The sequence below is a fragment of the Lepidochelys kempii genome, chromosome 12 (assembly GCF_965140265.1).
Source record: "Lepidochelys kempii isolate rLepKem1 chromosome 12, rLepKem1.hap2, whole genome shotgun sequence".
Classification (NCBI taxonomy): domain Eukaryota; kingdom Metazoa; phylum Chordata; order Testudines; family Cheloniidae; genus Lepidochelys; species Lepidochelys kempii.
In genome coordinates this window covers 34,988,801-35,013,700 of record NC_133267.1, presented here as the reverse complement: position 1 = coordinate 35,013,700, position 24,900 = coordinate 34,988,801, and the positions used below count along the sequence as shown (strand labels likewise).

Below are 24,900 nucleotides of genomic sequence, written 5' to 3'. Positions count from 1 at the left end.
AAGGTGAGCTATTACCAGCAGGAGAGGTAACACCCATTGTTTCATGTTCTCTATGTATATAAATCTTCCCACTGTATATTCCACTGAATGCATCTGATGAAGTGAGCTGTAGCTCACGAAAGCTCATGCTCAAATAAATTGGTTAGTCTCTAAGGTGCCACAAGTACTCCTTTTCTTTTTGCGAATACAAACTAACACGGCTGCTACTCTGAAACTTCTACAGGTAGTTACTATACATGCATTGTAGTTACTTTTCAGAGTTAATTATCTTGTCTGCATTTGGTTTCTAAGAGGCAAAATGAAGGGGGGTGGGGTGGGGAATTTCACTTACCTATTTCTTTAAATGCATTTGTGAGCTATATTTCCAAAAAGAAGCATCTTAAACTGGCATAATACGTTCAGAACTTTGTTCTGACTAACTGAGCTACAGATCTTTGAAACAGTGTTTTCTTATAGAAATCCTTCACTTGCATATTTTTAACTTTTTACAAGTTCAAGTTTAAGATAGGTACTATAAAATTACCCTGGCCTTTTCAGAAGAACGACCATAATGGGTCAGACCAATGGTCCGTCCAGGTCAGCATCCTGTCTCTGAGAGTGGCCTGTGCCAGATGCTTCAGAGGGAATGAACAGAACAGGGCATTTTTGAGGGATCCATCCCCTGTCTTCCAGTCCTAGCTTCTGTCAGTTGGAGGTTTAGGGACTCCCAGAGCATGGGGTTGTATCCCTTACCATCTTGGCTAAATAGCAATTGATAGACCTATCCTACATGAACTTATCTAATTCTTTTTTTACCACAGTTATACTCTTGGCCTTCACAACATCCCCTGGCAACAAGTTCCACGGGTTGACTGTGTGTTGTGTGAAGAAGTATTTCCGTTTGTTTGTTTTGAACCTATGGCTTATTAAGTTCTAAGTAACTAAAGATCTTACAAAATTCTACTGGAAACCTTGGGGATACTATAAAATAGTTGATGAAGATGGGGACTGCCTCTTTGAGAAGTGATCCTCTGTGAAGGTTTCACCCTAATAAAGGGATCGGCAACCTTTGGCCCACGGCCCGCCAGGGTAAGGCCCCTGGCGGGCTGGGCAGGTTTGTTTACCTGCCGCGTTCTCAGGTTCGGCCAGTCGCGGCTCCCACTGGCTGTGGTTCACTGTCCCAGGCCAATGGGGGCTGTGGGAAGTGGGGGCCAGCAAATCCCTTGGCCCGTGCCGCTTCCCTCAAACTGGCCCGGCCCGCCAGGGGGCTTACCCTGGTGGGCCCTGTGGCAAAGGTTACCAATCCCTGCTCTAATACATATTAGATAGTGGGATATTCAGTTCCTAACCAGTAAACCTAGGCACAGATCAGCTGGACTGTTTTAGCGGCGTATAGAAGTCTTGTTTTTCCTAGTTAAAAATCTGTCCTTAAGTCTTCTTTCTCTGACAGGCCCGTGTCCAGGAAGCATTACCGGAGCAAATGACCTTTAGGCTATACAGTGGAATGAAAAGTGTTGACCTGACTGGGAAGTCATCGGGGTCAAGTGAACAGATTGTTAAGGAGCAGTTCATAATTTTTATGTCAGCCCTTTTAAAAGGCAACGTAGAGGAGAAGAGTAGCATAATAATGAGAATGATATCTAGTACCGAAGGGCCTGTGAAGGGAAAACAAATCGAAGAGGTAAAGGAAAAGATCATTTGTGTGTATTTTTGTTTTTGTTTTCTTAAATGTTTTGGGGAGGTAGTGGTTAGAGCACCGGGCTGGGATTCAGGACTCCTGGGTTCTTTTCCTAGCTTAGCCACTTGCTCACTCTGACCTTGGGCAAATCATTTTAGGGCCAGATTGCGTATGGCAGTAGTGCAGGTGTCCAGTGGGGATGGAAGTACATAGGCTTTTTCCTCTCTGTTCCCTGTGAACCTGTCTCAAGAGTCTGCGGCTGCACTGGGAGGAGCATATAGACTGCCCCCTCAAGGCACACTCAGGGTTCATACACCCAAAGGGGCTGTAGAATAGCCCAAAGGGAGAACAAGCTGCACAAACAAAAGGGATGATGCAGCCCAGCACCCCAAGTTCCTCTGGGGGCAGTGTAGCTCCACTTCACCCCCAATATGGGCTAGATTGTAAATTATACTCTCTGACCTTCTGTTTCTTCTCAGTTAACCCATGTGTAAAAGTTACCATGGAAGGATGTTTGAGAATTAAGATTTATACTTGAGGTCATTGCGGGAAAGGCGCTTAACAAATATGAACTATGATTATTTATCTGAGCATAAGCTTTCGTGAGCTACATGCTCAAATAAATTCGTTAGTCTCTAAGGTGCCACAAGTCCTCCTTTTCTTTTTGCGGATACAGACTAACACGGCTGCTACTCTGAAACCTATGATTATTTATGACATTTAACTATAGCAGACAGGTGTTATTCATAATATTTACGTATGGCAACGACGTCCATTTCACCCAGGTCACTGCGATAAGCACTGATTAATGCCCTTGTGGGGTGCTTTGCGGTGTTCTTGGCAATTTTCTTTTAAATATGGAATTAAGGTTGTAATGGCAATATTATGCCCTTTAAGTTCACAGAGGATGTGATCACCTCTGTAGTTCATGTACTGAGCTACAGGAATCTGCTGATGGGCTGGAATCTGGGGAAGACTCAAGATCCTACCAGTGGAGTAAAGGTTCTGGCTTCTCAGCTGTTATCAGAACTGAAACTTGAAGGTAAGGAAAATACTGAAAAAATTTATGTCAAAATGGTGTAAGTATTGCAGAATCAGCTGTTCTTGCAAGATATTTGCGCTCTCTGACCTGGAGTTAGAAATTCAGATCAAGAACCAAAACGAGAGGGTTGAATTCAGATCTGGGGATTTTAATTACCCATCTACCCTTCCTGATGGAATTTGGGAACAGTTTGGATTTGAATTCCCTATTCAATCTAATTTGTAGTCATGCAGATTTATAGCTACGTGTTTTATCTCAGTAGGCCTCGTCACCATTGTAGAATTACTTGGCTTAGAGTTGATTGGTGTTTTGGTGCATTTATATCCCTTTATGGCAGTCTTTGCTTATGTTTGATGAACGAGACTATGCTTTGCTATGCCATGGTATTAGATCTTTCATCTTGTAGAAGCCATCTGATACGTTGTAACTGAGACATCATATTTCTCAACCATCTTTCCAGTACAGCTAGAGGATGTCCCAAGTTACCAAGAACTGTGCCCCTTTCCAACGCATATGTTTACTTAATCTTGCAGACAGTATTAGCTCCTTCCATTTGCCATTCATTATTTGTTCAAATAATGAATAAATGTGAATAAATGTTTCCACCATAAAAAATTAGAAGGCAAGTAATTATATACTTAGGGGAAGATATAGACTTGGATGCTATAAGCAGCTTTGCAGATCCCTTGTGAGAAATGTACAAGTTATCTTGTGTTAATGTGTTTATTGTGTAGATGGGAAGAAACTCGCGGGACCTCCTCTCATGGATACCATGTGTGATCAAAGTACCATTGCGAACTGGGTGTTCCAAGTGCCACAGATCTCTACTTTCCTCAGTGTTATCATCAGGCAGGGGCTCCTTGTCCTGCATTCACTCCCAGATCAGGCTAACGACATAGTCAATTTGGTTCCAAAGTGCAAGGGCATCAAAGGAAGTGGATTTGTTAGTCTTCTTGACATCCCATCCATCATATACATCAACTCCCATCTGCCCTCGGAGCTACAGCACAAGTGGAGGCTTTTGTTTTCTTCTCGGGTTCACGGAGAAAGTTTTTCACAGCTCTGTGGGCAAATCATAAACAAGGGTCCCTGTATATTGGTCTTAAAGGACTTGGATGGATATATCTTTGGTGGGTTTGCATCAGAATCATGGGAAGTTAAACCACAATTTCAAGGTAAGAATTTATTTATTTTTCTGCAAAAATCTCATGGCTTAGAGTAGCAGCATGGGATGTGTTAATGAAGACTTTATCAAGGAGCAAAGGGGATGGAACTCTTGCAAGACAGTTGAGTCTGTCCTCTTCCAAATTTTAACATGTGGCTATCTTTTGACTTAATTTCAAAAGCTTATCTGTCTCAGTGGAAGAATAATTTGTTGACCCTGTAGTTCTTTTCCACTCTTTATTTTCTGTTTTCTCACATACAGATACATTCAGTTACTCTGAAAGCTCACATACAGAGTTGCCCATAATATTGGTAAGACAGCATCCAGTAGATGCCCCTTACAAAACATAGTTTAATCAAACCATTCTCTCTTTTATTTATTGTTTCCCTTAGAAAATGTCTCTTCACCTGCTAGGTTGATGCTCTAACAAGACCAGAATGTAGCCACAGTGGTCATTGATGTGTGGTTCATCGGTATCTGTTGCATTGCATGTTGTTTAGCAGGAATACCTTTCTATATCCACTTCCTGAACTCAGTAATTTTACTGGAGTAACACATATCATCTTCTCTAAAATGAGGGAATGCTTGCTTCCTTACTTCAAAATGAAATTATAATTCTGTATATTGGTAAAAACCTGGCTAGATCCTCTGCCCTATTGCAAACTCAGATCCAGTACTGATGGTTGCTTTATAGTTTGTATCTGTTATTCATTGACAATTTTTAAATCCGCAGGACTTACTGACCACAAAATAAATACCCTAGAACAAATTCTCTTTTCAGTTCTACCCACTGACTTTACTGGAGCTCCATTGGTGTAAACAAGAGACGAATGTGGCCCACCAAACTTCATTATTTAATAGATCAAAATAAACGTCCACTAGATGGCAGTCTTAAGTTTGTTTGGCTGTTGCTCTACATAGTAAAAGATATACCAATACACGCCCCCCCTCACCCCCCCAATTCTGCTCTGTATCACTGGAATAGGGTGACCAGACAGCAAATGTGAAATACTGGGACATGGGGTGGGGGTAATAGGAGCCTATATAAGAAAAAGACCCAAAAATCAGGACTGTCCCTAAAAAATCGGGATATCTGGTCACCCTACACTGGAATGACTCCAGATTTACATTGCTGAAACTCAGCAGAATTTGTCTCTGTATGTTTACATCTAACAGATGGATATTTCTGTATATGGATGGATGGATATTTATGTTCCTGTTTAAAATACAGCAACAAGGGATTTCCCTTGGAGCTAAAAGCTAGCCATGCTAGCTGAACCCTTTATTTTCCCTTCACAAAACTTGGGCAGAGGGGACTTTAGCTTTTGAAGTAGTAACGGAAGAAAAAATATATACAAGGTAACATATAAATATGATTTTTGTGTTTCTCTCATTCCAGCAGGTTAATTTACAAAATATATTGCCATGCCAGTTGCTAATCATGTGGGTTAATCAGTGCCTTTGGGTTGGCTGAAATTTGAGAGGAGAGGATTTGAAGAATTTTAAATGACCAAGTTGTTTTCTTTTCAAATGCAGCTTGCCTTATGCATTATCACAGTTATTTTCTGGTGAGAATTCATGCACCAGATCTTTAGCACTTGCCCTTAGGAACAGTTATGGGAGACAGGTTACCGAAACCAGTGACATCATGTTGCAGGGGACACTTTTTAACTTGTAGCTATTGATTCAAGCACATATCTTGCCCTGACAAATTAGACAGGAAAAATGAGGTTTGATTAAAATCCTTGTGAAATTTTGCAGAGATAATTGATTTGTGAGTATAGAAACTCTGTGTGCATTGACTTAATAGGTAACTTACTCTGTTGAACATTCTCATTTATTAATACAACTCCCTAAGTTATATATTTACTCATTTTACTCCATATCACTCATTTTTAAAACCTTGTTGGTTTTAATTAACCTTTTAGTCTGGATCCCTTGCCAACTGTTCAGTAGGGCATTATCCAAGATATTGTTTCACATTTTTAGTTCTGAGTTTCTTAAACTCAGGGGAAATGCTAGCTGAGGTTTTGATTCAGCAAAGTACTTAAGCACATACTTTGGCAAATCAGGGCCTACATTTTCACAAATTAGGCCCCAGTTCAGCAATGTCTTGTACTGTGTGTAAATACACCTGTGCAAAATAAAGATAATATGCTGATTGGATGGCATTTTACACCTAGCTTGTACAGGTGTAAATAACAACAGCGGTGCAAGGTGGTGAAGCATCAGTCCCTTAGGCCTTCTCTACATACAAAACTTGAATCAAGCTTAATTAAAAGTGTTTTTACGTCGATCAAGCTGAATTGATACCTTCCAGTTGTAGATAGAACCAAGAATGTCCACACATAGGGGTTTGCACTGCTCTAACTAAACGGATTTAAAAACTACGTAGGTGAACCTGTGCATGTTTTGTGGGTAGCCCAGTCCTTACATTGTAATCAAACATACCCATGATCCCCAGATTCTGCCCTCATTTACAGCCATGCAATCCCATTGATGTCTGTGGTGCTGCACAGTTATAACACAGAACAGACGTTGGCTGTGCGTCTTGACTAAAAATCTGTACTGATGCTGCCGACATATCAGTACTCGTTCTGAACTGTTTTGCTGCTGCTTTTTGGGATCTTGCTTTCCCGTCCTACTCATAAGTAAGTCACACTTTGTCCATTGTTTTGTCTCTGACACTTTACACTGCTGCAATTTATAGGTGACAACAGATGCTTTTTGTTTTCCATTTCTCCCTCTCTCATGGTGCACACATACACTGGATACAATGACCACTACATGTATTTGAATCATGGACAGCAAACTATCCCAAATGGACTCGTAAGTACTAAGAAATGACAGTTTGGAAATCAGGTTCGTGGCTGGTCTTTGAAAGTGTCTTTGTTTCTGCCTGTTTAAGCTGACATATTTCATGTGCTGTGTTTCTTAAAGGAAGTTTTCACCTTTTCACCTTGTGTATTAGCTCAGCACTTTTACTATGAGGATTTCTCACCTTAATACATTTTCATTCAGAGTAAAGATGCCAGGTTATCTGATTATTTACAGCTGATGTTCATATTTAAACAGTAAACTGTTTAGGGTAAAATCCATTTCATGCATTTCTAACCCAAGTAACTGGGTTTCGGGCAGGTGAAGTTTCTGGGGAGTTAAGGAGTAGAATCCATCCTCAGATTGGGAACAGCATTCAAAGTTGGCATGCAGCCCTCCGGATGCTGCCACTCTAGCCTGTTGGCTCAAAGAGTTGGCTGCACATGTCCACACCATTTACATGGTGTTAGATTCCCTAGACCTGCATAACTGAAGATCCAGATGATCCATCCTTAGTCTCTTCTCACTGGTTTATGCCTGGCTGGCATAAAGAAACCCTCATCAGAAACAGTGCACAAGGGTTGTAGAGTCTGTCTCTATGTGACTACCCTCCGGAAGTTCTCTGTTCAGTCCCACACAGGGTCTTACAGGTAGAGAGGACTTTGCACCAGTCCTCAGCACCATGGTGAATTTCAGTTATTTTAAACAAGCAGGCAAATGTTTTAAGACAGAATGTGTCAGCATTGCCTCAGTAGTGACTTTGGTAATCACTGCGTCCCAGTGAAATCTTGCTTTAAAGAAAGCCACCTCAAATTGTACTTGTTGCTTTAAATGGGAAAGACTTGGCTAAAATGTGTATCGCCTTGTTAAAACGGGCATGTTGTCAAACGAACAGTAGCTGTTAGACTACATAGCGGGTTACATTTCCAAAGCAAGGTACAGCTGATGTGTCTGCAGAATTGTCATGCTCCTGTAGGACCTGCAAGGTGGGTATTGTACAGATAGCTTGCACACACAAAGATACAATTTAGATATGTAAACACAAGCTTATTTGAGATGCCCCATTTTACCAGCTTTGGAAATTTAGCCATAAATACTGAAACTAGCAACTTACAATCTACCCCTGAGCCTGGACCTAGTTTCTGGTTTAATAAGTATTTAATGTGACGATTTATTTCACAGGGCATGGGAGGACAGCATGATTACTTTGGGCTCTGGATAGACAGTAACTATGGCAAGGGACACAGCAAAGCGAAACCTAGATGTACTACCTACAACAGTCCTCAGCTGTCAGCTAATGAAAACTTTACGCTAGATGCCATGGAGGTGTGGGCAGTGGGAGATCTCCCAGAAAGCGCAGTGGTAAGTGAATACAGTGTTTCAAAAGCTGGCAGAATTAACCTACATGTGTAGAAACATACAAGGGAGAATATATATAACATATTTCTTCAATGTTTTAAATATGTTGACTTTTTGTCCGGATTGTGAGAAATCACACTTTATGTATTTCCTTGGCCCCTATTGCTATGGCAGCTAAACACTTTCAGAAATTTAAAGCACAAAGTACATATGCCAGCTGGAACGAGAAGCATAAATGAAACAAACCACGACTACTGCAACTGTCTCTATGAAACATTGGCTGTGTTACTGTAATCCTTTTAAATGACTCCATGATGCTATATATTTGAAGCATGTAAATACCAAAGAGGAGTGGGATTATTTTGGGTGTTAAGACAGCCATAATTTAGTCAGGGATGCAGGAAATCTTTGTGGGACTTGGTTTCAATAAGAACAAGTGAGGAAGACGTGCATAAATAGACTATGAAAGTTTCTCTGCTCCTGAGACCAGGTTGGGGACTCTGTCTTTGTACAGTAAATCTTCCTCAGTTGTGCCTGTTACGATGTCTATTTTACGCAGCTGATATTTTCTTTTCACATTATGTAAACATGCCCAGAGGCTATACACTGCACACACATCTGTAAATAGAAACAGAACTAGTCTTTTAGGAAGACTGTCAAATTGTATTTGAATCACTTAGAAGTTCACATCTGCACTTGAAATATTGGGTCAGATTAACCAGTATATGCCGACTGGTTTGTGGCCCAAAGCAACCATAAACAGTAAACTGGCCTGCTAAGCCAACTTTACAGCTGTCTTGTGTCACTGAAGTGGTGCAAAGTAGTTGGTATGTCCTAGTGAATCTTTTCTGTTTACATGCACCTGGGAAACCATCATAGCAATCTTTAAAACTAAACAAGTAGCTTATGGATAGTCAAGCTTCATTTACTTGTGACCTGACCTTGCTGACATTTGTGATGACATTTTAAATTGCCTTTTTGATTTTCTTTAAGATAAAGGGTAAGAAGAGCATCCTGGATACAGACCCCGAGGCTCAGGCCTTGTTAGAAATGACTGGAAAAAGTCGTCAGAGCGATGGTTTGCGAGAGCAGATTGAAGAGGATGATGACAACTAAGATGACCCATTTAACGTGGCTTGTTCTGCCTGATCCCATCAAGTGCGGATATTCCTTGGACAGGATATTTTCTCATCTGTTTCCACTTGTATAATTAGCTGAAACAAAAATGCAGTGTAAAGAGTACTAGCGTAATAGTTAGAGCCAGGAAGATGTTATGACTGCAGGTGGTTTCTTTTGGAAGAGTGGGAATTTAGATAGCTGGCTAAGTCCTGGTTGTAGCTGGAAATACATTTGATGGCATTTGCAATAGGCTCATTTTCTTCTCTGCATGCAGATATTAAGCACAAATATTATTGCTGCTTAGTCACCAGTGTATTAACTTTGACTGTATATAGAATTTCAAAGATGTCAAGCTTTTGATACCTCAGCTGAAAATAATTCCTTGCATGCAATGAAATCAGCTTCATTATTTAAATGTCTGTGCAGCGTACAAGTTGTTAACATTTTAAAATGGTATCTGTAGAACAGTCCAGTTCAGTCTTTATAAAGACTGTGCTTGATTTGCGTCGTTGCTGTAAAAGCTGCTTCAAATTCGGATCTATTTTTAAGCTCAGCTTTTCCATAAATATATGGATTTTACACAGAAACATAGAAGTCTGTATATACTGCATCCAGTTCTGCCCTGACTTATGCTAGACTTCATTTGAGTGAAGTTTCACTGAATTAATAAGCCAGCACAGAATTTGGCCCATTGTAAAATAGTCTTAGAGTCATTCAGGGATTCAACCACAAAGACTCCTATCAGTGGGCCCAGTCCTGTGTTTCTTACTCAGGCATAACTCTCATTGATGTCAATGGAAATTGTCTTGGAAAATGCCTTCAGAGGTAGACTGGAGTGTGTGATTATGCCATAAGGAGTCATACATCTAAAAACCTATACAAATGCCTTAAAAATGTTAGAGTTAATGTCTATAACTTTTGAAACTATTTTCTTATTACAGATTTTGTTGCAATGAAATCAGTGATCACTCATTTTTTAAAAAAATAGGTTGACCTCTGATACACTGCTTTTTTTTTTTTTTTGCTCCTTCTCTGTTATTTACAACACTTGCCTGTGCTGGTGAGTAGCTACAATCAGTCACATTCAGGGCTTTTTTCTAACATAATCCATTCATAGCTATCCATATTTCAGTACCTTGAGTATTGCTAACTCTCTAGCTGTGTAATTTACTTGCCAAAAAAAAACCACTTCTACTGAGAACTAGAATTTTCACCCCAGCAAGTGACATGGGGAATTGAAATTCAGTATTTATCTCTTTATCAATATGTATAACTGAAGTATCTTTCTCCCAGTAAAGCAGAAGATCACATCAAAGCATCTTTGTATTAGACTGGATTCATTGTCATATAAAGGATCTAGATTTTCACTGTTGACACTGCATGGTGCATAAAATATACTTTAACACTGTATATGGTCATTTACTACTTTGATCAGGTTCCAATGAACGCTAATGAAAGTATTTTCTGGTGTACCCTTAGCTATGTGGTACTTCTTTATTGAGTGCCAAAGTAGGACATTCAAATTAGCTTGTATTTGTGCCTTCACTTTATAATGTGAGAAGTAGGTAGTATTCATGATTATTATATATAAATTATTGTTGAAAGGGGAACATGGACAAATCCCTCCTGCTGCAGACCCTGGTAATCATCTATGCATTTTATACCCTACCCATAATAATGGTTAGCGTATACGTGGTACCTATTCATCAGCATAGGTTGGCCTAAGTTAATATTCTTATGTGTTTATCTAAATGATCAAGTTAGGTTCCAGAGTCTTTAATGGGCCCAAAATTCTGTGTTGAGTAATTATACTGAACTTTTTACACTATTTTTTTCCCTCTGAATGTTTTTATAATAATTTTAAATGATATGTTGCCGAACTGCTGTAGAAAATAAATTAATAAATGTATTTAGTTCTTTCTGTAACAGGTTTTTTTTTTTACATCCTGCCACCTGAAATTTCCCCAACAATTTCAATTAGCTATTATTCGCTGCGTGTACTAGGTGATTGTGTAGTGTGACTGAGCGCTGTTAAAATAGCTTCTGGGTTCCACCCCAGAGATTGCTGCATTTCTGGAATCTTCTAGAAGAAAAGTTTATTAAGTTATCTACAGGATTTTTTTTTAAGCAGTTTTTAAGCCAAAAGAGCCAGTTCATATTTTATGGTAAGCAGGAACAAGTGGAGGCTATTGTCACCAAAGAATAGCAATTGTGGTTGGTTGGTTGTATTTAATTTTGTTAAGTGAATTGCCAAAAACTGCTCTTCATCAAAAACGTAATATCTAAGAGCTGACTTGTCTTTGTTTGAACCAGTCTGAGTCAGAGCAAAAAACAGCCACACTGGGTTGGTTTTGTCAAGGAAATTCATGTTGGGCAACATCCTGTTGTAAATCAGCACAGCATTTGACTGCTTTGAAGTCCTGTGATTTGTGAACTTTGAGGAGCTGGACTTTTTATCTTTAAAATCAGATCATATAAGGTGAAGGTAGTTGGTGGGGGAGAGAGAAATCTAACAGTGTGGTGCTCTTAGTGAGTGGTCTGAAGGAGAATCTATTTACAGACTTGCCCAGCATGATGATGCTGAAACAAGCCATTTCCTGGTAAGGGAATAAGGAACTTTGGATGTTGTAATTGCTGACGGAGTGCTTACTGTAGAGCAAAAGTTCTATTCTGTCACAATAACCTTGCCCAGCCCAGCCCTCTCCACCCTGTTTAAACAAAGAGAACAAAAACTCCCTTTATCGTATTTTTTTAAGAACTGCTAAAATATAAACTCATACATCAGGGAGTAAAAAGAAAAGGAGTACTTGTGGCAGGGAGTGTAACTTTAACGAAGAGGGCGAACTTATGGATGTTCCAAGAAGTATTTCAGCAATACCTTTTGGATGGAAATGAAACTCGAAGTTCTGTAATTACATAGAATCTTATTGGTAGAAGGGGCCACAAGGCCCCTCTAGTCTAACCCCCTGCCAAGATGTAGGATTTATTGTATCTAAACCATCCAAGACAGATGGCTATCCAGCCTCCTTTTGTAAAGCAACAGTGAAGGAGAGTCTACAGCCTCCCTAGGCAGTCTGTTCATTGTCCTAGCGTTCTTGCAGTTAGGAAGGTTTTTTTTAGATTTTACTAAATCTGTTAAGCTGTAGACCTGGGGTGCAGAAATTGAACATGCCAGTGTACAAAACAAGCAGTCCATTTGCAAGTGAATATTTAGTGAGTATTTTGTCCCCCTGGTCTTTCTGTCAAGCCCAAGGCTGTTTCCCATGCACCACTGCATTCCAGTGCCAGGATGTAGAAAGGAATGAGCTAGCAATGAAAACATCCCCTCTTCGGTTTTCATTGTTGTTCCATGTTTTAACAATGACTCGCTCCCACCAAAAAATTGTGCACCTTATCTAATGGCCAGCAGTGTGCTGATTCACCACCTCTGTCCTAGGCTATGGTAAAGGTCTTTGAATGATGAAACACAGTAACTCCTAGGTCAGGATGACTGTCTTTCCAGTGTGCTCTATCACTGTATTTGGCATTGCAACACCTAACTGATTTACGAACCTAAATCTCATTTTCAAAAGGGATAGAAACATTTAGGAGCCTAAACCCCATCAATTGTCAATGGGATTTAGTCTCCTAAGTGCTTAAATCCCTGTTAAAAATGAGATCTAGGCTCCTAAATCAGTTAGACATTGCAATGTTGAGCACGGCAATGCTGAACTACCTTTACAAATCTGGCCCACAATCCGTAAACCCAAGAAGCTTTTGATCTAAAGTTTCCTGGAGGGGTGTGAAAGAAGACATGAAGAGCAGTGCTGAGTCACAGGTGGGGCTGCTGAGTATCTTGCTTTATTACATTCCCATAAGGGTGAAGTCAGCTGAAAGGCGTGGATTCTGCAGCCTGATGGGGAGGACAACCTAAAAACAAGCCCCCTTTAAGTCCCTAAGCATGTACAGCTCTTTAAGAATGAATAGAAGTAGTCTCAAGCTAGGCACTTGCTTAAAACCTTTGCTGAATAAATATCAGTTGGTCTGGGCTCCAAAGCCACAGCATTCACCAAGAGAAATGGGATAAGGTGTCCTGGTAGTGAAGGCAAAAGAATGGAAAGACATTTTTTTAAAGTGGAGGTTACTGCCTAAGTAATAGCAAGATTCTTCCTCAGACAATCGCTAGTTAACATTTTAAATCCAGATTTGATTAACAAAAATCCTTGTGATTTAAATAACCAAACATCAGCCGTGTGCAGTAGATTGTTCTGTAGAGATGCATCGCCACATTGCGCAGAGTGATAGATCTAGCTCAAACAGACTGGTCAACCAATTATGAAAAAATATATATAAATCTGTGCAACAGAGGTAGTGTTTACACCCCAGGGCAGACCACTTGAAATAGCCTGGGTGAAGAAAGTGGCAGGAATATTATCTGATATGGGGAGGGCTGTCGACCTAGATTCACTTTAATACTTTCCATAAGGATTTGCACAGTCACAGAAGGACGCATTTGAATTACAAAATGGTAGTTTAATTCAAAAAGAACATTCTTTAGAGACGTCTGCATCCGTTATACTTCATGAAGAGCCTTCGCTTTCTTTGATCTGCAACAATGCTTTTCACACACTTTGATGAGCTCTGACACAATAAAAACTGAAGACGACAGGCCAGTGAGAAACAACAGATCTGCCCAGGAGTGAGGGAAGAAAGGGGAACACAGTGGGTCAGCTTCATGTTTGTGCTGGGCAAGAATATTCAGATAAGGCCCTGTCTACATTAGAGAAATTTGTACTGATGTAATGACATTGTTCTACAGATGAACCTCAATTTTATGAGCGCTGATCTTATAAACGACCAGTTATATGACCCATCTTTTGGCTGCCAAATGTGACTTCAATCCTTCAGTTAATGGTCAAGCAGCTGTACAGTTTGAAAAGGCTGAGACATTTGGCAGCAAAGAAGTTCTCTCAAACAAAGAGAAATCAGGCATACTGTATCCATTCATTACTAGTCGTTATGTACACTATCACTGACTGATTAAAAATTAACTGAGGTACTGGCCCTGCTCTAATTCGAGCAAGTTCCGTTTTATGAACTTTTGGATTTTACGAACTCCTCACTCCCCAGTTAGTTCATAAAATAGGAGTTCTGCTCTAGTAACAGTAGCATGACCATCTATGCACCAGTGTAAAGGAGGTTTTATATTGCTAGGACTTAGTCTGGTAGTCAAACACACCCACGTAAATCTTGCTTGACACAGGTGCATTAGGGGTTTGCACTGGTGTCATTCAAGATATTCCACCAACACAAATTTCTCTAATGGAGACCGAGGTTAGTCTACAAAGCTGTGTGAAGAACCTGACGTGTCTAAATATGAGAACATGTGAATACAACCACGCAGCTATTTTGTCTGGAATGTGAGGGGCGTTGGATAATGGCATGAACAAAAACATTTATAACCTATGCAACCAGACATAAGATCAAATCAAACTGATTGCCTGGAGGGAAGAATTTTCCTCCTCCGCAGCAATGTGCGACATAATACAACTGGCCGGCTACACTGTTTCCCCACCTTCTTCTGAGTCATCATGGAATGATGAGAGCTGCACAAGATGGCACAGAGGTCTAATCTGATCTGGCAAATCTCATATTCCTCTTAAATAGCTTAAAACCACAAGATGATTGCTATTTCCCTACTAACTTACCTAATGCGCCTAAATTCTCTGTGAGGAAGATCTTCTGTAACGGCGGGATGTAAATGACAGCCATCTGCCCCAACAGTGACCCCAGCACAGAATATAAGAACATGCGGTTTCGGCAAAAGCCTATCTCAAAGATCAACTTTGTCTAGGGGGGAAAAAATAATGATGAAATGTCAAATCTTTCAGCCTCTCGTCTGTATGTGAATCTTTGTTGTAAATTGCTAATCACTACTGTTGTTATAAAACCTAATTGGTTAATAGGATAAAACCTGAACTTTTTTCAGTTACAATGAAGAAAACGTGCCACTTCCTATTCAGGATATTTAGATACCACTAACGTGAAGCATACATTTAGGCTGCTATTTAAAGACAATGCTGACATGCCATTGTCTGTCTCACCTGAGAACGACATGTCAGGGCATTGAAGAGGTCAAAGAACACAAAACAAGTAAAAGTCATTGTTGTGGTCCTGGGAGTTGTGCCACTTTCTGGAATCTGGAAACATGTAAAATTCAAAATTATTAAAAAAAAGTTGGGGCCTTATAAAAGTGTGTTAACACAGCACTTTCGTCTAATAATAGCCACTTTGTTTAAAAAGAAGTCACGGTCAACTTAAAATTCAATACAATTATAAAAAGAGAGATAACAGTAGTTCCAGGCACTGCAACTAGCCCTAACCTCAGATTTCAGTGACAGGCGCCTAAATACCATTGAAAAATTGGGCCTAACTCCCCACTACCAGTATTTATGTTTTATGATCAAATCTTCAGATATTTTAAAATCTTTGGCCAGTGGTGAATTTGGCCAAAAGTCCTTTAGAGAATTTATTTGCACGTTATGTCTAATTAGCAATTATTATTGATGTAATAATATACAGATAGAATGTATTCCAAATCCAGCATCATAACAGAGGTCTCTCATTTTGAGGTCAAGTGCTGTGATTTTAAGTTTCTCAGTAATTGTGATTAACCTAATATTACTGAACCTGGCTATCACAATCAGTTTATAGCCTGACATTTCCCTTCAAAAGGGTAATTACTGATACTTGTGTGGTTTATGGTGATTTTACTCAGGTACAAGTACTCCAGTGAAGCAATCAAATGTATAAAGTCCTTAATATTTGGCTTTCTAAAGGACACAATTGCAAAGGCTTGCAAACAAAACTAGAGATTACATCGTAGCTGAATTCTGTGGCATAAAAAGTCAGAAGCTAAAACCCTGCAGCCAAATTTACTTCTTGAAATATCTAATAGTAGGTTTCAGAGTAGCAGCCGCATTAGTCTGTATTCGCAAAAAGAAAAGGAGTACTTGTGGCACCTTAGAGACTAACCAATTTATTTGAGCATAAGCTTTCGTGAGCTACAGCTCACTTCATCGGATGCATTCAGTGGAAAATACAGTGAGGAGATTTATATACACAGAGGACATGAAAAAATGGGTGTTATCATACACACTGTAAGGAGAGTGATCACTTATATTCACCAGCAACCACACAACAGAACCACTAACCCAGGAACTTATCCTTGCAACAAAGCCCGTTGCCAACTGTGTCCACATATCTATTCAGGGGACACCATCACAGGGCCTAATCACATCAGCCACGCTATCAGAGGCTCGTTCACCTGCACATCTACCAATGTGATATATGCCATCATGTGCCAGCAATGCCCCTCTGCCATGTACATTGGTCAAACTGGACAGTCTCTACGTAAAAGAATACATGGACACAAATCAGATGTCAAGAATTAGAACATTCATAAACCAGTCGGAGAACACTTCAGTCTCTCTGGTCACTTGATTACAGACCTAAAAGTCTCAATATTACAACAAAAAGACTTCAAAAACAGACTCCAACAAGAGACTGCTGAATTGGAATTAATTTGCAAACTGGATGGGTCATTACACAAAGTAAAACTATTTCCCCATGTTTATTCCCCACCCCCACCCCCCACTGTTCCTCAGCCATTCCTGTTAACTGCTGGAAACGGCCCATCTTGATTATCACTACAAAAGGTTTTCTCCCCCCCGCTCTCCTGCTGGCAATAGCTCATCTTAAGTGATCACTCTCCTTACAGTGTGTATGATAACACCCATTTTTTCCATGTTCTGTGTGTATATAAATCTCCTCACTGTATTTTCCACTGAATGCATCCGATGAAGTGAGCTGTAGCTCACGAAAGCTTATGCTCAAATAAATTGGTTAGTCTCTAAGGTGCCACAAGTACTCCTTTTCTTTTTACCTAATAGTAGTATTTGTAGTACCTGATATGTACATAGTATTTTTAATCTCCAGACCTCAATGAACTTTTGAATGGTGGTTCAGCATTCTTATCTTCATATTATAGGAGGGAAACTCCTATAAGGTGAAGAGACTGCACAGCTAGTTAGTGGCGGAGCCAAGTTTCTTGACATGTTGTCCCAAGTCCTCTCCACTGGACGTTCTACCTTCTGAGAAAATTGTCCATAAAATGTGATGAACTGTGCTCCATGTCAGTGCAAACAAGATGGGATTTAATATTTATCTCACCTCTTTCCAAAAGACAAAGAGGGTCCCACTGATGATAATTATAGCAGACATAAAGATTTTCAGGATCAATGCTCTGCTGAGAATTGTATCCGTAACATTTCGAGGGGGTTGTTTGATGGCATCTTTGTCAACTGGTTCAACTCCCAAGCTTTCATCAAATAAAACAACATGTTTAGATATAAATATAGATCAGTTACATGTGTTCTACATTTTTAGTGCTGGTGCGAGGAAACCGACAGAGCCCTGGAAGCTGAAATCTCTTGCTTAGTCGCTGAAGGTGCAAAGCATGAGAAACATTAGTGCTAGCTTCTCTATGGTGTCATCATGCCTCAATCCTGTTCGGGATGGGTGGGATGAATGTAGGGGTGTCTGGTAAGGAGTTACTGATTTGTGCCCCAACATGTGATTTATGTTTTCGACTTGTAAAATGTTGTGCTGGATTAACAGAGGAGGAGCTGACAATCTCTATACACCGTCCCACAGGTAGATTCAGTCACAAAACCAGGGATTACAAGGCATTAAGGCTTTCTTTCAACTACTAAATAAAATATTCTGTTTTTAACAAGCTTTGGGTGCTACATTACTGGACACAGGTTGCCACAGGCAAGAAACCCAGATGACCAAAACCCAGCTGGACCTGGGTGTGATAGGTGGTGGATACATACAGGGTAGTGGATCCACTCCCAGTCTATGGGTGGAAGAATTTGGAGATTCCACCTCAAGACAGGTAAGGGCAAGAGGCCCAGCACCTGACCATGACAACTTTTGTTAACAAAGCCTTGTTAATGCCTTTCAAGTCGATAGAGTTGCATCACTTTTCTCCAAGGCTAATTTTGGCTCATTGTGTAATTTCATTACCTTTGAGCCGGGGGTCCATCCATTATAATGTTGATCCACAAGATCTGCATGGCGTTGAGTGGATTTGGTAAATTGAACACTGTCGACAGAGTGATTAAGCTCAATGCTGAAATGCTCCTGCAAAGCAGATGGAGCAGGAACAATACAACATTACTTCATCCAGCCTAGCCAAAAAGCTGCCCATCAGTGGAGCTTCAGCCAGTGTGTACTTACGTGCTAAGCTGAAACCGGACAAAATTTTTTATATTGTAAAATATTCCCTTTCCCTCCTCTATGGCATTCCTAGAAAGGAGAGATGTGGTAATTTATAAACTGATGGGTATTCATGATATTTCATATCTAACCTAGTAATCACCTAAGAAACTTTATAGACAAGAGAACAGCCTCTTAGTTTATACTCTCCCCTTCCCTTTCATTTCAATGGAAGTCCAAATACCAGTTTAGGACAATTCTAACATGACAGATATCCATACAACTGTTGGATTAAAGGGATGCTGTCAGAACTAGGAAGCCTGAGATGAGATCTGTTCATTCTGTTTTGGTACATGGACATAAGTGTACATGAGGCATATTTATGTCATTCTGACCACTCTGCCTGCTGGCTCTGTTCTTGTGAACCACAGGGCATTACAAGCTGCAGGAGTTCTTCCTATAAGCTTCCTAGGTGAGGCAGGCAGAATGGAGCGAGGTATGGTGAACGTAATCCTCCATATGTGTCTCCAAAGACACAATGGGCTAGACCGGCAGTGGCTGTAAATTTGCATAACTCCATAGATTGCATGCAGCTTTGCACCAGCTAAGGATCTGGCCTTTGACATATTTTCAGTGCTAGTCACATAGAAACTCATTGCATTCAATGTCAAGAAAGTAGCCGAAGCGCAACCTACATTATCGTTGAGAAGTCATCATCCACCAGTATCATGTTGGCAGCCTCCTTGCTGACATCTGTGCCTGCTTGTCCCATTGCTATCCCAATATCAGCAGATTTTAGGGCCACTGCATCATTGACCCCATCCCCTGTCATTCCCACAATGGCACCAGTGCTTTGCAAAGCCTGTGGAAATGGAGAGATGAATAAATTCAATGCCACTAGGATGGGCTCTTAATGTGAAAATAAACTATGTCCAGTGACAACGTTTGTAATTTATATTCCATTGCAGGAGGAGGGTTGCACATCTCAGATGGGAATATGGACTTTAGCAGCCCAGAGCTGCACAAAGTACCATGGGTAGTGCAGAGAGAAACAACTGAGATATTCTACTCAGTTAGGGGCTGGATTCCAGAAGTGCACAGCCCCCATTATTTCAGCTGACATCAATAGGAGCAGTGGATACTTCCACTTTCGTAGATATTAAGTTGCCCATGTAATCATAGCTCTATTGTATTGACTCCTTTCAAAGAGCCCAGTCCTATTCAGCAGGAGACCCACCAGCGACATGGGCTGGAACAGGATCAGTGCCCCAGTTTGGGTTTCCATTTCATATAACAGTGTTGGGAGGCAATCTGTACCTTTATGATTTTTAGCTTGTGCTTTGGACTTGTTCTGAAGAAAACAGACACCTGGATGATGAAAAGGAAAAAAAAGAAAAAAAAAAAGCCATGAGAATGATGCTATTTTAAGTGGAATCCTATAGCACTATTGGAAACAGTTTAAACAGCATTACATTTTTGACTGCAGATGATAACTCTGACTCTGCCACATGGTCCAGCTCTTCTCCAGACATGGCTTTCAGTTTCCCATTGCTGAGTCCAATTCTCTGTCCTGCATAGAAAACCCAACGTAAGAGCAGTCCATTATCACCAGGAGTGGCTAATTATTTTCTGATTTGAAACAAAAGACCCCATTTAAGAGGGTCACAGAAAATGACTATGAGCTGGTGTCACCTACGGAGGCATGGGACAAAAATTCTCTTTCTAGGTCTCTAACGCGTCAATCATGCACTTCTTACTCATTGGGAATTTTGCATGAGTGAAGAGTTAGATGAACAGAACTGGGTGCAATATTAAGATGCATTTCCACAGAGGGTAATTTAGTTTTGCACTGGAATAACCTTCAGAGAGAACAGGATACTTCATGTCTTTCCATTTGCAGAGTCGCTTTCTAATCGTTTTCTTTGGGTGAAAACAAGGCGGTGTTTAAAAGCCTCTGCCATGGACTTCGCAATGGAATCATCTCCTGAACATACAGGAAGCAGAAAAGAATCACACTTGGCTAAGTATGATGTCACTGGGCCAGACCCTCAGCTGCTGTCAATCAGCAAATTTCCAGTGATTATAGTTAGAGCAATGAAAATTGACACCATCTGAGGATTTGTTCTTCCAGTTTATGCTGCTTGCATGGTTTATTTCTAATGGCGATTTGAAAACCCTAAATGTAATAATTGGATATACAGAGATGTTTGCATGTGATGTTAAAAGAGACATTAATCCCAGCGATGACATTTTTCTCATTCGTTTAAGGGTATCAGCAGTAACTTTACATCCTCTATATTGCCGCTCCAGTGCGTTTTATCTTGCTGGAAATGGATCCATACTGCTTCTGTAATTAGATCACTACAGTTAACTAGATTTGTTTCAGTGAACCAGCAAAATGACCTCATCACACATTAAGTGGCGGGGACATTTGTGTGGCTTGTCGGAAAAGGTGTGTTGTCCCTTTAAGGGCAACTAGAGAGCCAGTTACCTGCTACATGAAGGTAATTCCGTACCAGGTCAGCATGGGGGTGCTGACCCATGCTCCCCACCAGGTAACTGGAAGAGAAGGGGACTATTTCTGCCCACATCTGAGCAGTACAAGACCTATTTTCACCTGGGCCAAGCCGAGCAGCACGCACCCTCCCACCCATGGAAGTACTCGAAATACCAGGTTTTGTCACAACCTGCCATGGGAGCATTATGCTAGTCATTCTTTTCTTGCGGGACCGGGAAGGAATTTTTCCATCATTGCCAGATTGGGCAAGGGGAGGTGGGTTTCTTTGCTTTCCCCACAGTGGGCTGAGAGTTTAGTGGGGGGCAAAAAATGAAAGGGGAGTTAGGCTATGATATCACAACTCACTATGTAAGCTTGGAGTGGATGTTCAGTGCAGGTATTCCAATGGGAATGGATACAACGATCTGATCAAATGGATTGGAAAAGGATTTAAAGGAGGTATTCTTTAAAGGATTGGGAACAATGGGAGTTCAGGGCTCCTAGGACTGGTATGGCAAGAAGCCAATGCTGTCCTCCTTTATAGCCCCCCTCTTTAACTCTTGTTCAAGGGGTGTGAGGTCCCAGTAGCAGGTTGGTTGGGGCCCAGGATGGGTACAGGGGAGGGCTCCCAGCAGCCCCCCAGGTATATGTAAATGGAATTATCCGCACTGTACAATTTTATCTGCCAGGTACTCCCAGACATTTAGGAATAAAGTTGCAACCTAATTAAACCACACCCAGTGTCTCCTGTCCTTCTTCTGACATAGCCGGACATAGTGAACTACTATATAATGTCACATCTGGAACTCAAGGAATCTACTGCAACAAATCATTAATGATCTGGATGATGGGCTGGATTCCACCCTCAGCAAGTTCACGGATGACACTAAGCTGGAGCAGAGGTAGATATGCTGGAGGGTAGGGATAGGGTACAGAGTGACCTAGACAAACTGGAGGATTGGGCTAAAAGAAATCGGATGAGGTTCAGTGAGGACAAGTGCAGAGTCCTGCACTTACGATGGAAGAATCCCATGCACTGCTACTGGCTGGAGACCAACTGGCTAAGCGGCCTGGGGATTACAGTGAATGAGAAGCTGGATATGAGTCAGCAGTGTGCCCTTGTTGCCAAGAAGGCTAACGTCATATTGGGCTGCATTAGTAGGAGCATTGCCAGCAAATCGAGGGAAGTGATTATTTCCCTCTATTCGGCACTGGTGAGGCCACATCTGAGTATTGCGTCCAGTTTTGGGCCCCCCATTACAGAAAGGATGTGGACAAATTGGAGGGAGTCCAACGGAGGGCAATGAAAATTATTAGGGGGCTGGGGCACATGACTTATGAGGAGAGGCTGAGGGAACTGGGCTTATTTAGTCTGCAGAAAAGAAGAGTGAGCGGGGATTTGATAGCAGCCTTCAACTACCTGAAAGGGGGTTCCAAAGAGGATGGAGCTAGGCTGTTGTCAGTGGTGGCAGATGACAGAACAAGGAGCAATGGTCTCAAGTGTCAGTGGAGGAGGTTTAGGTTGGATATTAGGAAAAACTGTTTCACTAAGAGGGTGGTGAAGTACTGGAATGGGTTACCTAGGGAGGTGGTGGAATCTCCATGCTTAGAGGTTTTTAAGGCCCGGCTTGACAAAGCCCTGGCTGGGATGACTAAGTTGGGGTTGGTCCTGCTTTGAGCAGGGGGTTGGGCTAGATGACGTCCTGAGGTCTCTTCCATCCCTAATATTCTATGATTCTATGAAATGAAAAGAAAGGTAAATGGGCTACGTTTATCTTATGAAGGTCAATAAAATATATAAGATTTGGTGTTGGTCTGACAGACAGATAATGCAAAATGTGGGAAAACAGCTAATTGTTACCGATAGCCATGGCAGTTTCCAAGGCATCTCCAGTTATCATCTTCACGGATATACCAGACTCAAAGAGGAGTTGAACTGCTTCTTTAACTCCGGCTCTTGGGGGGTCAATTATTCCAACCAGCCCTAAAAATGTTAGTGTGCCAAGTTCTGGACCTGAAGCTAGAGCAAGTACTAAAGAGAGCAAGCGGGGGGGGCGGGGGGGGGGGGGGAGAGAGGGGGAGAAAGGACCAAGTTATTCCACATTAGTTTCCATATAAGAATCCATATTACATTTAGTTTGACATTTTCAAAGATTCTTAATCAGACTTCCACTTTTGCAGCTGAAAATCAGGTAGTTAGGCCATGTCTAGTCACAAATTTATCTGGGCTTAATTGGACCTGTTTACTTATACCAGTGCAACTTTTGTGTGTGGATTCTCTTCTCTTGGTTTAAAACTCGGTTTCTTGGTTCAGGTTGAGTCTCTACATTTACCAACATTGGTAAAAGAGTGCCTATACACCGAGGTGCACCAATTTAATTAAACTTCTGCATAGACCAGGCTGATTGGCTGGAGCTAAACCAAAATAAGCCACACTTAAATTAAAATAAATGCCTACCCAGAGGCTTGCATCAGTTGAACTAAATCAGTTAAAAATCATACCTTTAGTTAAGCCCACGCAACTTTCCAGGTAGACAAGGCCGCAAACATTTAGATGCTGTAATTTGCGTCTAAAAATCTAATTCTACAGTTCTTGAATTTACTGCATTGATTTACAGGTGTAACTTTCAGAATACTTCATCAGATGTGTGTATGAAAAAGTGTTTTAAATGATCTTTCTAACCCATCACAAGCTCCACATCAGCTGCTTAGGCCAATCACTTTTCTGCAGGGTAGTAATTAAAGATTCATACTGTGAGATCATGGTGATGGTCCCGTGTCATTTGCTTTTTGTAACTTGTGAAATTTATAAATATTCAAAAATACATATAAATGTATATACAAGAGAAGGCCAAGGGGTGGGATGGACCTGATAACAGTCTTCAAACCTCTAAAAGATTGCTATAAAGACAATGGTGGTCAATTGTTCTCCATGTCCACTGTAGGACAAGAAGTAATTGGCTTTGTTTGAAGCAGGGAAGATCTAGGTTAGAGATTAGGAAAAAACTTTCTATCAGATAGTTAAGTACTGGAATAAGGCTCTAAAGGAGGCTGTGGAATCCCTGTCATTGGAGGTTTTTAAGAACAGGTTAGACAAACACCTGGCAGGGATGGTCTAGATATACTTGGTCCTGCCGCACCACAGGGAGATAGACTAGATGACCTCTTGAGGCTCCTTCCACATTTCTCTGATTCTGTATAGTCTGTCTGTGGGACATACGTTGACATGAAGTAAGAGTCAAACTGAGGGCTAGATATTTCCCTAATATTAAAAAAATCAACCAACTTCACTTGTAAAAACTCGATGCTGAAATATAGGGTCGGATCCTATTCCCAGTGAAATCGATGGGAGGGATTTCAAATGGGGCAGCAGCAGACCCACAGGACTAAATCCTGAAATCCTCACACTGACTATGCTGAGTCTTTGCAAAGGCAAGATTCCCATTGGCTTCCATGTATCACTTCCAAATGTGCTTTTTGTTGCTGTTGAAATAGCTTCTCTGACCAAAACCCGGCTCCAGAACAGACTATGCAAGATACAGTGTTCAGTTTGTTAGTGACAGCATTAACCTATGTCTCAGACAATTGGAATTGTTCGTGGAGGAAAACTGTTCACACTCTCCAGTGGTTGCATACAGTTCCTTTGCATTTCACGGATATAAAACACCAATAAAGAAAGATTTTTATGAGAAAATGAGCAGTCAACACACAAGGCTTTTGGAAACAGAGGGGAAATATAAAAATATAAAAAAAAATATAAAAAACCAGGCCTGATCCTGCTGCTGTTACTCATATAAGTAATGACAATAACTGACACTATATTTTCTAACAATCCCCCCAAACACTCCTTAGTGTTAAATAGAACAAGTATTCTTGAGCTTATTTTACATGGGAGATCTGAAGCAGGTAGGTGCTGTGACTTGACTCAAGACACAGAGAGTCACTACCAGAGTTGGGCCTGGAAATCAGGAATTCCTGGCTCC

General features: G+C 40.9%; 2 protein-coding genes across 6 annotated transcripts in view; one reads left to right on the top strand and one right to left on the bottom strand.

Annotated features, from left to right (window-relative positions):
• Positions 1-11,068, top strand: part of MEAK7 (MTOR associated protein, eak-7 homolog) — a 23,780-nt gene extending 12,712 nt beyond the window's left edge. Inside the window, exons 3-8 of one of the 2 annotated variants that reach the window (XM_073308080.1) lie at positions 1,430-1,660; positions 2,555-2,699; positions 3,434-3,874; positions 6,575-6,693; positions 7,864-8,043; positions 9,034-11,068. In XM_073308080.1, the coding sequence (XP_073164181.1) occupies positions 1,430-1,660; positions 2,555-2,699; positions 3,434-3,874; positions 6,575-6,693; positions 7,864-8,043; positions 9,034-9,156 (1,239 nt within the window). In that variant the 3' untranslated portion in view covers positions 9,157-11,068. The remainder of the gene's footprint in view (positions 1-1,429; positions 1,661-2,554; positions 2,700-3,433; positions 3,875-6,574; positions 6,694-7,863; positions 8,044-9,033) is intronic. The other variant, XM_073308081.1, reaches the window with a different exon arrangement.
• A 2,345-nt stretch (positions 11,069-13,413) lies between these two features.
• Positions 13,414-24,900, bottom strand: part of ATP2C2 (ATPase secretory pathway Ca2+ transporting 2) — a 50,087-nt gene continuing 38,600 nt past the window's right edge. For 2 of the 4 annotated variants that reach the window (XM_073308077.1, XM_073308078.1), the window contains 10 exons: positions 22,779-22,949; positions 19,893-19,990; positions 19,738-19,788; positions 19,116-19,282; positions 18,442-18,510; positions 18,229-18,345; positions 17,371-17,518; positions 15,243-15,338; positions 14,847-14,988; positions 13,414-13,827 (listed from right to left, as the gene is read on the bottom strand). In XM_073308077.1, coding sequence (XP_073164178.1) covers positions 13,712-13,827; positions 14,847-14,988; positions 15,243-15,338; positions 17,371-17,518; positions 18,229-18,345; positions 18,442-18,510; positions 19,116-19,282; positions 19,738-19,788; positions 19,893-19,990; positions 22,779-22,949 — 1,175 coding nt within the window. In that variant the 3' untranslated portion in view covers positions 13,414-13,711. Of the gene's footprint in view, positions 13,828-14,846; positions 14,989-15,212; positions 15,339-17,370; positions 17,519-18,228; positions 18,346-18,441; positions 18,511-19,115; positions 19,283-19,737; positions 19,789-19,892; positions 19,991-22,778; positions 22,950-24,900 lie in introns of those variants that run through there. The other 2 variants (XR_012154535.1, XM_073308079.1) reach the window with 2 other exon arrangements.